The sequence below is a fragment of the Elephantulus edwardii genome, unplaced genomic scaffold (assembly GCF_000299155.1).
Source record: "Elephantulus edwardii isolate Elephantulus edwardi_28Jun2011 unplaced genomic scaffold, EleEdw1.0 scaffold00042, whole genome shotgun sequence".
NCBI lineage: Eukaryota > Metazoa > Chordata > Mammalia > Macroscelidea > Macroscelididae > Elephantulus > Elephantulus edwardii.
The window spans coordinates 16,924,962-16,940,171 of NW_006399792.1; the positions used below are offsets into that span (position 1 = coordinate 16,924,962).

General features: G+C 38.1%; 1 protein-coding gene across 1 annotated transcript in view; it reads right to left on the minus strand.

The window, feature by feature from the left end:
- The window catches only part of FRAS1 (Fraser syndrome 1), a 470,336-nt gene that overhangs the window by 25,849 nt on the left and 429,277 nt on the right, over window positions 1-15,210 (minus strand). Inside the window, exons 64-67 of the mRNA XM_006885294.1 lie at window positions 14,461-14,675; window positions 6,637-6,787; window positions 4,853-4,960; window positions 3,852-4,011 (exon numbers count right to left, since the gene is read on the minus strand). Coding sequence (XP_006885356.1) covers window positions 3,852-4,011; window positions 4,853-4,960; window positions 6,637-6,787; window positions 14,461-14,675 — 634 coding nt within the window. The remainder of the gene's footprint in view (window positions 1-3,851; window positions 4,012-4,852; window positions 4,961-6,636; window positions 6,788-14,460; window positions 14,676-15,210) is intronic.

Sequence of the window (15,210 nt, forward strand, 5' to 3'; positions counted from 1 at the left end):
CCTAATTACTTGTTATGCTTCAGAGAGTTGTACAATGACTAAGGATGACAGAAGAGGAATAGATGCCTTTGAATTGTGCTGCTGGAGAAGAGTCGATAACATACCATGGACTGCCAAGAAAATGAATCAATCTGTCTTGGAGAGGGTGAAGCTAGGTCTCCCCTTCAAGGCTAGGATTTTAAAGCTCTGCCTCACTTGTTTTGGGCATGTGGCCATGAGAGATTGGTCCTTGGAGAAGGACAGCATGCTCGGAAGGCTAGACAAACATCTCAGGAGAGGGAGACCCCAGATGAGATGGATTGATATAGTAACTGAGGCAGTGGGGGTTGGTGTGTCAGAATTAGTGAGACAGGCTCAGGACAGGGAAGGGTTCAGAGCTGTTGTGCATAGGGTTGCTATATATATATATTGCAGGCAACTCTATGGTACATAACAACAATAACATACTATGATAGGTTTGGAAGCAGGAGTGGCACCCACTTCCTAAACAACATGCCTCCACAAACTCTATGAACTTTGATAAATGTTTATAGTTGTAGAGGGGCTTCAGACCTTTTGTTCATATGGTTGATATTAGTCATGCTCAATTCAAAGGCAATTAACAATAACAAGAAGAAGAACAACAACATCATGATGTTGTCTATTGTATTAATGGTGAAGATTTTTGTTTTGTACATGTTAAATTGTAGTTCATATTGAACTGAAATGAGATTCTTTTATTATATAATGGCATGTTTTCTAGCTGTCATTGCAGGGTATATAGGACCATGTAACTAAATTCTAGCCCATGAGATTTGAGTGGAAGTGATGGTTGTGCTCCTTGCTTTCATTCTTGGTTTTACATAAATATTTCCTGGCTGGCTGGCTGGCTCGCTCTATCTATCTATCTATCTATCTATCTATCTATCTATCTATCTATCTATCTATCTATCTAAATGTATGTATATTTAATCTGGAGGACAACTACCTCACCAACTGACTAAAAGAAATCCACAAACAAACAAACAAACAAACAAAAAGACAGAGTGTGGAAATTATCAAACAACATCATTAATATCACATGCAAGCAAAATTCTGCTGAAGATTATAAAAAAAAAAAGACTGGAACAGTACACTGACAAAGAACTACCAGAAATACAAGCTGGTTTTACAAGAGGCCATAACACTAGAGACATTATTGCCAACATCAGATGGATCTTGACTAAGTGCAAAGAGTACCAGATAAATGTCTATCTGTGTTCCATTGACTATGCAAAGGCATTTGACTGTATGGATCACAACGGATTGTGGCTAACCTTCAGAAGAATGGGATTCCAGACATTAGATGGTGCTCATGAAAAACCTATACTTGGACCAGGAAGTAGTCCGCAGAATAGAGCAAGGAAACATTGCACTGTTCAAAATTAGGAAAAGAACACATCTGGGATGTGTCTTGTCTCCATACATTTTCAATTTGTATGCAGAAGAGATCATCTGGGAGGCTGGAACTTATGAGGAAGAATGTACCATCAGAATTGGTGAAAGACTCATCAACAACCTGTGTTATGCAGATGAAACAATCCTGCTTGCTGAAACTGAGGACCTGAAGCTTTTGTTGTAGAATGTTAAGTACTGTAGTCCTCAGTATGGATTGAATCTCAACATTAAGAAGACACAGATTCCACAGTCACCCATTTTGAATAATATTGCATGATTTCCTTGTTTTTCAATGCAGCGTAGTATTTCGTTGTGTGAATATACCACAGTTTCTCTAGCCATTCGTTTGTTGATGGGCACTTAGGTTGTTTCCAACTCCTTGCTATTGTGAACAAAGCTGCAAAAAAAATGGGTGTGCATATATCTGCTTGGATATCAGTTATGGTCTCTTTAGGGTTTATTCCCAGTAGGGGAATTGCTGAGTGAAATGATATCTCTATTTGCAACTTTTTAAGAAAGCGCCGTAACACCTTCCACAATGGTTACACAATTTTACACTCCCACCAACAATGAATAAAGGTTCCAGTTTCTCCACAACCTTGCCAGCATTTGTTGCTTGCTGTTCTGCTAAATTTTGCTATTCTGTCGGGAGTGACATGATATCTCATAGTTGTTTTAATTTGCATCTCTCTTAGAGCTAGGGATTTTGAACATTTCTTCATGTGCTTGTTAGCCATCTGAATGTCTTCTTCGGTGAAGTGTCTGTTCATATTCTGTGCCCATTTTTCTATTGGATTATTTACCTTTATCTTGTTATGGTGCTCAAGTATTTTATAAATTCTGTACATAAGTTCCTTATCTGATACGTCATTACCAAATACTTTTTCCCAGTCAGTGGCTTCCCTTTTTACCCCATTGGAGAAGCTTTTGGATATGCATAGGGATTTGATTCTTAGAAGATCCCATTCATCTACTTTATCTTCTCCTGGTTCTAGGTTTTTCAGGATACTTGGAAGACTGTTTATGTTGTGGATTTGGACTTCTAGCATTTTCCGAACTTTTCTTTAATGGAGTTTATAGTCCTTGGTTTTAGTTCTAGGTCCATGATCCACCTTGAGTTGGTTTTTGTATATGGAGTGAGGTGTGGATCTTGCTGAGTGAGGTATCTCAAAAGGACAAATACTGCATGGTGCCACTGTTGGAAAACAGGACTGACCTTGGGGTTTGGGAGAGATTGAGAAAGATGGGTTCAATAATGTATACTGCATTGAAACAGATGAGGGAGAAAACTGTTTAAAGGGGATATGTGATTAGGTATTTTTGTCATGACAGTAGTCTAGAGCGAAGGCTACATGATGGAGTGGACCTGGGGGAGGGTTTGTAAAACAATGAAAGAATTTTTCTTTTACTTTTCCAAGAGGAGACTATACTAGAGGGGAAGGCTGGGAGGAGAGAAAGGTGCAACAATGAATGAATGGAAATCCAAAATCTCTAAATTTTTACTGAAATTAATAATAACTTTCAATTAAAAAAAAAAAGAAGACACAGATTCTCACCACACGGCCAACTGGCAGCACCATGACAGATGGAGAAGAGATTGAGATTGTTAACAATTTCAGCTTCCTTGGCTCCATAATTAATACTTTTGGCATCATTAGTTAGGAAATCAAAGGCTTAACTGCATTAAGAAAACCTACTGTTGGGGACCTCTCCAAAATGCTAGAGCAATGATATCAGTCTAGACACTAAGGCATGCCTCGTCCAGCCCATGGTCTTCACAATTACTTGCTATGCATCAGGGAGCTGGACAATGACTAGGGATGGAAGAAGAAGAATCAATGCCTTTTAGTTGTGGTGCTGGAGAAGAGTCTTGAATATACAAGAGGCCATGAATAGAACAAACAAGTCTATCTTAGAGGAGGTGAAACCAAGCTTCTCCTTGAAGGCAAGACTTTGAGGCTCTGCCTCACATAGTTTGGGCACATGATCAGGAGGGATCAGTCCTCAGAGAAGGATAACATGGTTGGATGGGTGGAGGAATAGCACAGGAAGAGGAAGACCCCAGATGAGATGGATTGACACAGTAACTGGGGTAACGGGGCTAGGTGTGTTGGAGATGATGAGAGTAGCTCAGGATAGGGCAGGGTTCACAGCTGTTGTACATGGGGTCGCTATGAGTACCAGGAACTTGATGGCACATGACAACAACAACAATAATATATATATGTACATATATATGTATATATATAGATACTTGCCAGAAGATTATTATATATACGTACATATTTGTCAGAAGATTATTTCTACCTTATCTTGTCTAAGGAACTCATGTTTAAAATCACACAAAAGAATTTCAGTCCTCTTTCTCAAGCTCATGAAAAAAACAATGGAGAACATATCAATCTATCCCTGGAATATGCCATTTCTGTATTCACCTGTTGTAAGAGCTAGTTGCTCTCCAGAGTTGATATGGAGAATCAAAAGTCTGAGCACTCCAAAGAAGCTGCAGATCAAATTCAATTCCTCCCAGGTGGTCTGGAGTCAATATGAAAGATTTCACATTAGGGAGTGTGTGGTGTTCCATCACAAACTGTCCTGTTTTAAGAGAAAATCCATATACTTACTCAGTAAGGTTTATCATACATGTGGTGAAGCCCTTCAAGTGTGCAAGAACTGAATTGACATTCTTCTGCGATTACACCATTAAGATTACATTTGTTCACCCCTTAGAATACCTTCCATTTTGGTTTTCAAACTTAGCTTTGAAAGCCTACCTATTCTTGGGGCTAGAAAGTTCTTGCTAATATATACATAGAAAAATCAATGCTGGATAAAAATCACATTTAGAGGTAAAAGAGACAATTGTAAAATCACTAAAAGGTAAAATGTTGTCAGATACTCCACCCATAAAAACAGCACTGATACATTGTCTGGGAGAAATAGAAATAGAGAGACATTCTAAATTTTAAGAGCTATAACAACAAAATGGTTGACTGGATCCTATTTCTTTTTATATAAACACATATAAAATAAATATAAGCCAAATGGAGGAAAATATAGGGTAATATAGGAAATATGGGTGGGGGCTAGATATTATTGAATTAGTGTTCAATATACTGGATAGGAAAATGGTATTATAATTACGTAAGATAATTTATCTTATAAAATTATTTCATAAAAAGATACATTTAGGTAATGTATCTTTATTCAGAGATACATAATAAAATATCAGGGAGGAGGGGAGATGTTAGCTTTAAATGGTGGGGGAAAAAAGAAGTGTCTTCAGGTATATAAGTGGACAGTAAAATGTTAACTTTTTAATGTGAACAGAGTGCCTCTGTTTTACATTTCTGTATTCTTTCAATTTGTCTGTATGTTTTGAAATTTTCATAATGAAAATGTAGAACAAATAACATTTTGATAATTCATATATTACCTCTGAATTTGGCATGGGTCTTAAATTCAATGACGAGACGGCCATCTTCTCGAATATAGATTCTGATTATCTGAAGCCGTGCAGAGAGCACACTGTCTGTCTGGATTCCTGGGCAGACATCAGGAAAAAAAAATACACATTAGGGCATAGACAACTTCTGCTTATAGTGATCTATGTGAAAGCTGTTTTAATGACATCTCTAAATACAGTGACACATTTATTTAAATAAGTAATGTAAGAGAAATTTAACTTTCATGTAAACATGCAGCTCTTTAGAGTTATTTGCAAATTAACATAGTAAAATAAGTCATTTTATTTGGGCTTTCAGTATTTTTTTTGCCGTTTTAATAAGGATCTGTTTCATTGTTAAACAATTGTTGAACAATTTAACAGTTGTTGTTGTTGTATACTGTTGAGTCAGAACTGAGCCATAGCTGACCCTCCAGGAGGTGTTCAGAAGCAGTAAATCACCCAGGAGGAGACTGCCCATCCTTGTGTATTTAAATAATGGGTATGTGACTGCAGTATCAATAACTATTAAATAGACAATCAATTTAACTGTTGCTGCTGTTGTTGTTAGGTGATACCAAGTCAACAATGACCCAGCAGAACCTTGTCAAGATCTCTGCCACACTGAAAGCCACTGTTGCATCCACTGTGTTAATCTGTCCTGTTGAAGAACTTTGCCTCTTTCACTGACCCTTTACCTTTCCCAACATATTGCCTTTTTATAGAGATGAGGGTTGCGGGGGAACAGCTAACCAAAAGGGCCGGGTGATCTGCTTCTGCATTAAGCATGTGCTTACTGGAGCACAGCTGTCCTCTGACACATATAAGGTCATCACTGAGTCAGAACTTATTTAAATACAACTGATGGTAGTGGTTTCTGTTAAACAACATGGCTCATATCATTGAAGAAAATGATTATTCTTATACTTCAAATGAACATTCCTCTGAATCCTTGATGGGCACTGTAAGAATCTATCACTCGCTAGCTTCTAGTGCAGCCAGAGTGCTCCCTGGAGACAAAGATGGTGAAGCTTTGTCTTTCATACTTTGGACATACTAGGTGAGTCTATTCCTTGGTAAGGGACAACAGATTTAAAAAGATGGAGGGTCAGTGAAGGAGAGGAAGGTGTCCAGTGAGACGGATTGACATGTTGGCTTCAGCAATGGGGTCTAGTGTGCCAGAGATAATGAGCATGGCACAGGCTAGGGCACTGTTCAGATTTGCTGTTAATAGTGTTGCCATGAGTTGTAGTCAACTCAATGGCATCTGACAACAACACCACAGACAATAATTGAATTCTCTAGCCCTGGAGGACATCTAGCACTAACCAGCATACATGGATGCAGCTGCTGGTGCTGCTGTTTTTCCAGACACCCACCTCTGAAGACTTTTTACAACTGAAGAAACCTTCCTTTTGATTTTGTGTAGGACAACAGAATAAGACATGTAGGCACATTTTATTTTTATATATTATAATTATTATTTCTTATTTATAGGACAACAGTCCAGAATAAGAGGTGCATAACAAAGTGGACTTGGGGAGTGGTGGTGGGTGGGAGGAAATTATGCAACGATGAATGAATATCTTTTTTAGAAAAAGTAAACTGGGGGGCGGGGGGAGTAGGGAGAAAAATTTGCAACAGTGAATGAATAAAAATCCAACTTTTCTGTAAACTTTTGTTAAAATCACAATAATAGTGATAAGGTCTCTACTTATTTTCTTCTTGCTTGAGTGTATGGTAGGAATTGTTAAAGTATCAATGAATACATATACCTGTTCTCCAGAGAACAGTGTCATAGAAGAAAGAAAACTCCATCTCTGTGTGGTGCTCCAAAGAGGCCCAGCCTCTGGGCGCTGTCACGTAGATGTAGGACACATAGAGAGGCACGTGCACTGTCAGGAACGACTGGGCAGAGTCTCTCACCTGTCAAGCAAGCAGTGTACACACAGTGAGAGTTAGTTTTCCCTTAGATAAGTAAGTGAATGATCATCATATCTTGGATAAATTTCTATTCAGTTATTGAAAATAACTCAATAATTATTCATTAAAAATATTCATCAAATACCTTTGATTATGTTAGGCATCATGCCATAAGTCAAAACTTTAGAAGTGGAAGAAATTAAAAACACTCAACTTAAGGGACACAAAAGGACCCCATCAGCATAATTGGGAGTCCTAGAGGCAAACAAGCATGTTATGTACTGGCTGCTAACCAAAAAGTCAGTAGTTCGAAACTACCATCCACTCCAAAAAAGTGTAAGATGTGCCTTTTCCTCTTGTAAAAATTTACAGCCTTGGAAACTCAATGGAGGGCATTATGAAACTCTGAAGAAGAAAGAACTAGTAATCTACTTTTCTAAAAATTGTAGCCTCTATAAAGTATCCTATTCTGTAACACATGGGGTCACAATGAATTGGAATTGACTTGATGAAAATTAAGAATAATGGCCTGGAATATATAATCTAGTGACACCTATCTATGCCTTCTTTGTACATAGGAAAATAAAATGAGGATGGAAAAAACAAATCCATATATAATCTAATCTGAGAAATGCTATAGAGATAATAAAATGGGTCTTTTTGGTGGGTCTCAAATATTTGGTCATAAATTTTTAAAATGCTCTTGTTGTATAATCGAGTTGGAACAGGCTCATAGTTGACACTTTATTTGGTCTTCAGAGGCAGTAAAATGAATAGGAAGAGATCGCTCATTTTTCTCCTGCAAAAAGCTGGTGGATCTACATGCCTTTAGGTTGGCAGCACAACTCCTTACCATTAAGCAACCAGAACTCATTTTAAAAATAGAGTAAGAAAAAGGAGTGAAAGGGACCAGAATGCTTCATTAGAGTGATTTGGGAAGGCTTTTCTGAGGAGGTGATGTATGCATGAAAAAGTCCTGAAGGGAGCAAGTAAAATTTAGGCTGTGTCTCTGCTGTACAATTAGTTGGCAAAGTAATTGTATAGAGCCATGGCAAATTTTTAAAGCTACGCAATTATTCCCAAGGGATAGATGTAACAGACTTGGGTTCTTGTATTTAGTACATATTTTCTTTTGCTAACTATGCTTTCTAGGAAGGGTGATTCCTTGTAGAACGTCAGTGAAGGAGAGAAAGATCCTTGACCAAGTGAACTGACACAGTGAGGGCTGAAATAAGATCTAGTGTTGTTGGGAGGTGTGCGGATAGCACAGGACAGGACAGGGTTCAGATCTGTTGTTTATAGGTTACTATGGGTTGTATTTGACTTGACAGCACCTAACAACAACTGTGCTTTCTGGTGTCCTGAAGGAGAGTCCCACTCAACCATATTTAGGAGGCTGCTCAACTTTACATGTACCTGACTAAGCAGGATATTGTGGGGAACAGTCATGTCTCCTGCTGTCAGATCAAAAGCTGTCTGAATATCATATCCAGGAAGACTGCAGCAATTAAAGAAGATTTGAAGGACTTATTTAAGAAGATAAAATATTTTTAAATGGGTTACATTTCAATATTAAGAAATAAAAATCTTCACCTCTAAACCAATGAGCAACATCATGCAGATAGAGAAAAGACTGAAGTTACCGATGATTTAATTTTACTTGGATCCATAACCAACACACAGGATAGCAGCTGTCAAGACATGAAAAGACATGTTGCACGGGGAAATATAGTGTTGAGCCCTCTTTAAAGTGCTAAAGAGCAATGATTTCAGTTTGAAGACTGAGATGCACCTGCCACAAGTCATGGACTTTTCAATTGTTTCTTATGCATGTGAAAGTTGTACAATTAACAAGGAAGACCAAAAAAGAATAGATGCCTTAGAATTGCGGTCTTGATGAAGAATACTTATAAGTCTTATAGACTGCAAAAGGGGGAAAAAACAACAAAAACCAACCAACCATCCAACCCCAAATCTTCTTGGGGGAAGTGCAACCAACGTACTTCTTAGAGGCAAGAATGATGAAACTTAGTCTCACATTATTTTGATCATGTTTCCAGGAGGCCAGTCATTGGAAAAAGGCATTATGGGGGAAAGAAAGAGGGTCAGTGAGAGGATGACCTTCAATGAGATGGACTGATAGTGTGGCCGTAACAATGGGCTTAAGGATGGTACAGGATAGAGCAAAGTTCTGATCTGCTGTTCACAGGGTCACTATGAGTCATAGTTAACTCAAAGGCACCCAACAACAACACCTAGCAAGTTTACAATTAGCTCATAGCTACTGCCAATGTGGATAATGTTCCCTTTCCATATAATGCTTTGGTGAGAAAATAATACATTTAGGAGAAAATTCCCATGGGTGTTGTTTCTATGGTTCATTTGGCTGAATAATTTTTATTTTACTGCACAGTGCACAAAAGTGAAATGCAATACAACAAAATAGTAGCGGAAACACTTTACAGAGGTGTTAAGTATACATGTATGTACAGGGGCTGGTGTACTTTCTATTTTTAATTTTTTTTCTTTTCCTTATTTAAATGCATTTCTTTCATAACAAAAATGTTAGTTTAAAGACTCTTATTTAGCAAATAGTTACAATTTTGTAGTGTTTTTCTACTTTTGTGTGAAAACACAATGAAAAGTATTTCTATGGCAAGTGTAAAGTGTTTAATTACAGGAAAGAGACAAATACTTATCAATATTTAAGATGGCAAAACTTTAATTTTCTAAAAGACTTCTTTCATATTCAAATTTGCAAGGGATTTAAAATTGGATAGCAAAATTTCTCAAAAGATTACAAATTATGTATTTATTTCAAATTAGGTTTTTGAAGTCTTATTCCAGTCTCCTTAGAAAATGTCCAGGTTTTTTTGGAACCTCATACCATGGTCTTCTCCTTAATACAGAGGTTTTGCCAAATAGGCTTGCTCCAATTCCACAACTGTTGATGTGAGAACCTCAGTATATTCTCTAGCTCGCTGACTAATTTTCCCTTCCTTGTTTCTATTTATTCTTATATATTTTCATTTACAATCAGCTTGGATGGGAAGCCTCTGAGTGGGCAAACAGAATCTGGTGGGTGAACCTTAGTATTTAAAAATTGGTTGGGCCCAAGGGCCTGTGGCCCTTAGGCCTTCTATTGATCCTGTTTAGAAAGAATGTGATTTAAGTGGTACAGCACTTGTCTGTCAGTTTGCTGTACTGTGATTACTTGGGGTTGCTGTGATACTGAAATCTTTTGCACTGGTGTGCCAAATTCCAAAAGAGTTACTCATTGTGGATGAATTTTGGTGGAGTTGCCTGATTAAGACAGACAAGGAAGCTGGATGGGCCATCTACTTCATAAATAAAAGCTTTTGCAAACCCTATGAACACTAAACAAAGAATTATACTAGTGTAGTTGTAGAACCCAGACAAAGTGACAGCTGCAATGGGCTTTTGTGTGTCAGGAAGTGTGAAGATGTTGCAGGACAGGAGTAGGTTCAGATCTTTTGTTCACAGGGTCACTATGAGTCATATTTGGCTTTATGGCACCTAACAACAAACAACAACATCCTCCATGGTATAGTACTTCGTGTGTGCTGTCAAGTCCAGCTCACAGCAGTCCTTATATGACAGAGTGGAATTGTTCTATAGGATTTTCTGGGGCCAAATGGCAACACAATGATAGATGGAGAAGAGACTGAGATTATTAACAATTTCAGCTTACTCTGTTCCACAATAAGCATTCTTGGCACTAGCAGTCAGAAAATCAAAAGATGAACTGCATTGGAAAAATCCACTGTTAGGGACCTCTCCAGAATGCTAAAGAGCAATGATGCAAGTCTAGAGACTAAAGTGCACCTAACCAGGATGTGGTGTTTACAATTACTTTCTGTGTAGCAGAGATCTGGGCAATGACTAATGCTGAAAGAAGAAGAATTGATGCCTTTGAGTTGTGATGCTGGAGAAAGATATTGAATATACTATGTGCTGCCAAGAGAATAAACAGATGTGTCTTGGAGAGGGTAAAACCAAGTTTCTCCTTGGAGGCAAGTATCTGACACACTTTGGGCATGTTTCCATGAGGGACGAGTCCTTAGCCAAGGACATCATGCTTGGAAGGTTGGAGGTACAGTGCAGGAGAAGAAGATCCTAGACGAGATGGATTGACAATGTAACTGAGGTAATGGGGGTAGGTGTGTCAGAGACAGTGACATTGGCTTAGGACACGGCAGTGTTCAAAACTATTGTTCATAGGGTCACTATGAGTCAAACTGAAAACAACAATCTTTACAGGAGCAAATTGCCAGGCCTGGCCTCCTTTACAGCTGCTGTTGGGTTCTAACTTCTGAACACTTAGCTAGTGCACAAGCAGAGCTTCTTGGATAAGAAGCCCTTATCTCTAGGACAAAATCTAACTCCACTGCCATCAAGTGGATTCTGATTCATAGTGACACTGTCCAGCAGAGTGGACGCACCCCATTGGGCTTTCAGGGCTGAAATCTTTACAGAAGCAGACAGCCACATTGTTTCTCCAAGGATGCTGGTGCATTTGGGCCACTGATCTTTTGGTTAGCACCTGAATGCTTAACCCCTGCACCACCATGGCTCATCATTTTTATTATTTATTACTTTTGTGGCTGACTGTACTATTTAGTACCTTCTCAGGAATGATTTTAGGAATACCAGTCAAAGTTTTGAAAGAGGCCCATCTGCAAATTAATGGACAAAAAAATCTATAATACATTCACACAATGGAATATCACACAACACTGAAAATCAATGAGCTCGTAAAACATTACATAACATGAGTGAGCTACAAGACATTATTCTGAGTAAAAGATCTCTGTCACAAAGGACAAATGCTGCAAAACATTGCTGATGGAAAATAGGACTGACATTGGTAGGTGGCGGTGGTGAGCATAGGAAAAGAGTGGATGGATGATGAACATTACATTGGAGCAGATGAAAATAACTGATTGAAATGAATATATGATTAGGTGTTATATATATAAAACAATCTGGAACAAGAGGAGTATTGCAAAGTGGACTGGAGGAGGGAGAGGGAGGAAAATAGGCAAAAATGAATGAAATGAAAATTCAAGCTTTCTATAAAACTTTTGTTAAAAATCACAATAAAATATTCAGAAGAGGTTCAGAAAAGCCATGTATTATCCAAAACTATTTAAACTATTTATAATTGATAGAAAAAAATTTTTTAAGTGTAAGGATGGATTTTATTTTTAAAAAAAATCTTTTGAGGACTACAAATCACAAAATAAAAGCAGATTACTATGTAGAAACCTACTGAATACATTTTGCCTATGCAGGAAAATTTTATCAAAGTTGTTCATTTGACAAATTCATCCCATTCACAATGTTAACAATTATTCTCTTCTTCACAAGGTTATATCTTTATTTCAAATTATATTATACCTTATTCCCTTAAGAAAACTTTTTCATATTAAACACCATATTCTTGGCTCATAAGAATGGCACCTTAGAAAGGGGCAATTTCCACTCAGTCTCTGGTGGCATTATTCCAGGTTAGATTATTTCATCAATAACAAAATCTTCAAAATGTTCATTTTTAACATGAAGTTCCTCCCACTCCCACCCTGCCCCTAGATGTGGTCACATTTTTTTCAGAAAAATTTTTTTAAGTAAGACTTCCTTCTAACATGGAAACCCTTTCTACTGCCTATCTATTGTTTCAACTAATATTTTTTTTTAAAAAAACCAAAACAACCCCTCCTAGACAACAGTGAAGGACTTGTATGTACATATTCTTTCTGGTGTTCATTTATGAACTGGGAGCTATATAATAAAGTAAGAAATTCCTGTGCTTGAGATTTTTAAATTTTATTTTTATATGGGTTTATTAACAAAGTCCCTACACATTGTTTTTCGCTTGAGATTTTTAAATCTATTATGAACAAATATGTAAAAAAATGCTACTGAAGCAGAATAAGGGAGACCAGAGAATACTGATTTTTGAAGGGGCTGGAGAGGAACAAATCACTTCGTTTTGCATTTTCAGAAGTGACAGTAAATGGTTATGCAGCTGCAGATCCGAGAATAAAGCCTAAATCGTCCTTAACATTCTATTCAGTAGAGGGCAGGAGTGTACACAAAATGAAAGGAGACCAAGCTAGAGGTACCACGCAGGAAACAAAACACATTTTAATGTAAGCTATTGTTTCAAAATGTTTACTCTCATGTCTCCCATAAGTTTTCTCCTCAAGTGAGGATAAACCGGATTGGGAATGAACAGCATATAAAGTAAGTAATCTTTAATTCATCAATCTAACAAATTACTCCAAGTTGGTAAAGCCCACCTGAGTGTTAATTTTCCCATCAGAAGGATTAGCCTGGTCTCACTGGCACTTTGATATAAATGCATTTCGAGAGTCCTGGCTTCTTGCAATGAAACTTCCTGTTGTCACTAATGTTTCATGATGGGGCGTGGTGGAGGTGTCTAATTTTGTAGGAGTGTCAGTTTGGAATATTTATTAAAACAATGATCTCTCCCTAATAGTTTAGTCCTGCTGTCAGGAAAGCCAGTCCCTGGAGAGGGATATGATGCTTGGGAAAGCAGAGGGTAAGTGAAAAAGAGGAAGACTCTTAACAAGATAGACTGGCACAGTGATTGGGACAACAGGCTGATGCAGAACAGAGATTGTGAGGTTGGTACTGGATTGGGCAGGGTTTTGTTCTGTTGCACAATGGCTCATTATGAGTTGGCATAAACTTGACAACACACATTGATAAAAATGTGGGTGGTGTAGTAAGTAACGTATCAGGCTTCTAACTACAAGGGTAGTTGTTCAAGTCCACCAGCTGCTCAGTGGGAGAAAGATAGCCAGTCTCCTCCTGTAAAGATTTATAAACTCTCGAATCCACCAGATGCTCTGATGGAGAAGGAGGGACAATCTCCTCCTGTACCAGTCAGATCCAATGTGATGGTACACACTCAAAAAATAATAATAAATTTAAAAAAATTATAACCTCTCACACCACTCTTTCTGTCTTCTGCAAAACAGTGTACATGAATTATCCTGGCTCATTCTCCCCGGTGCAAAGAAAGAGGACATCTCCAAAGTACTAAGTCTGTATCAAACGTAAAATCCCTTTGGCTTTCCAAAAGATATGCAGAGAGGGGGAAAACCCAAAATGAAACAAACAAAACTAAACCATCCATATATATATATATGTCCATCCATCTCACTCTATCTCCAGAGCAGTACATATTATTATTTCATATAGGTGACTCTGTCCAATTATATTCTTGTCCCCATATTAATTTGATTTAAAATCAAATTACCGGGAAAAGGTGGGCAAGCTCCTCACATGTGTTTTACAGACTCTGAAAAACTCACTGGAGGGTCAGCTATGAGTCAGTTCTGACCAGACAGCACATAACAACAAGAAAAAGTCTGATATAGAGAAAATTTTTTTAAATTATTCTATTCTGATTTATTTACACAGTTTGAGAACTTTTGAGATTTTTTTTTTTTTTTACCCATAAGTGCCAAAGTCTCTCTTGAAGTACCTATAAAGAAAAATTCATAAGTTGGTTGGCCCGGTGACAAGGGCTACCGGATATACAGTGCTAACTGATGTGCTTCAGAGACAGATGAGCAAAGCACCCAGGTGCATACGGCCCTCAGATAAACACGTGGACCACCCACCTGGAAGTCAGCAGTTACAGACCCTCCACAGACATCAATTAATTCCGTCATGTCATAATAAGCATCAAAAGTCCAGACACAGCTCTTCAGGTTCAAGTGTTTGTAGAGCTGGATGGTCTTCAGCTCCCTCACGCTGGGGTCAAATTGGAAGGGGCGGTCAAAGCCAGGACCCAGGGCTGTGCTGTCATAGACCACATCATCCAGGAAACCTGCCTCTGTGGGGAGGGAAGGAACAGGAAAGGGGAAATCAATCTGATGTCCTGCCCTTTATACTTGGTTAGATAAGAACCAAACAAAAGATAGTTGCTATCAAGCTAATTCTGACTCCTGGCAACCCTGTGTTTGTCTCAGCATCACGCCTTTCTTCAGAGGTGATTTTGGATACATTTGAAACCTCAGTCTTCAAGTTAATAGTCAAGTACTTAGCAGTGTGTACCACCCAGAGAAAACCTGGTTGGATAAGATTCCCCAAATTCATGTCCTTCCCTAAAATTTAATTGGAAGTTGAGTCCTAGTAGACGTTAGTTAAAGATGAAGTCACATGGGAGGGAGTAGGTTGGCTCTCGAATTCAACACGACAGACGTTCTTACCAGAAGACATGGATATGTACAGGGAGGTTCTCGGGTGCAGAGAGAGGCAGAGATTAGTGTGAGGCATCTACAAATCCAGCAAAAGGCCAAGGATTTCTGGGCTCTACCATAAGCTTAATGGCTTAAATAAAAAGCAACCAATATAATATGTTGTTGTTG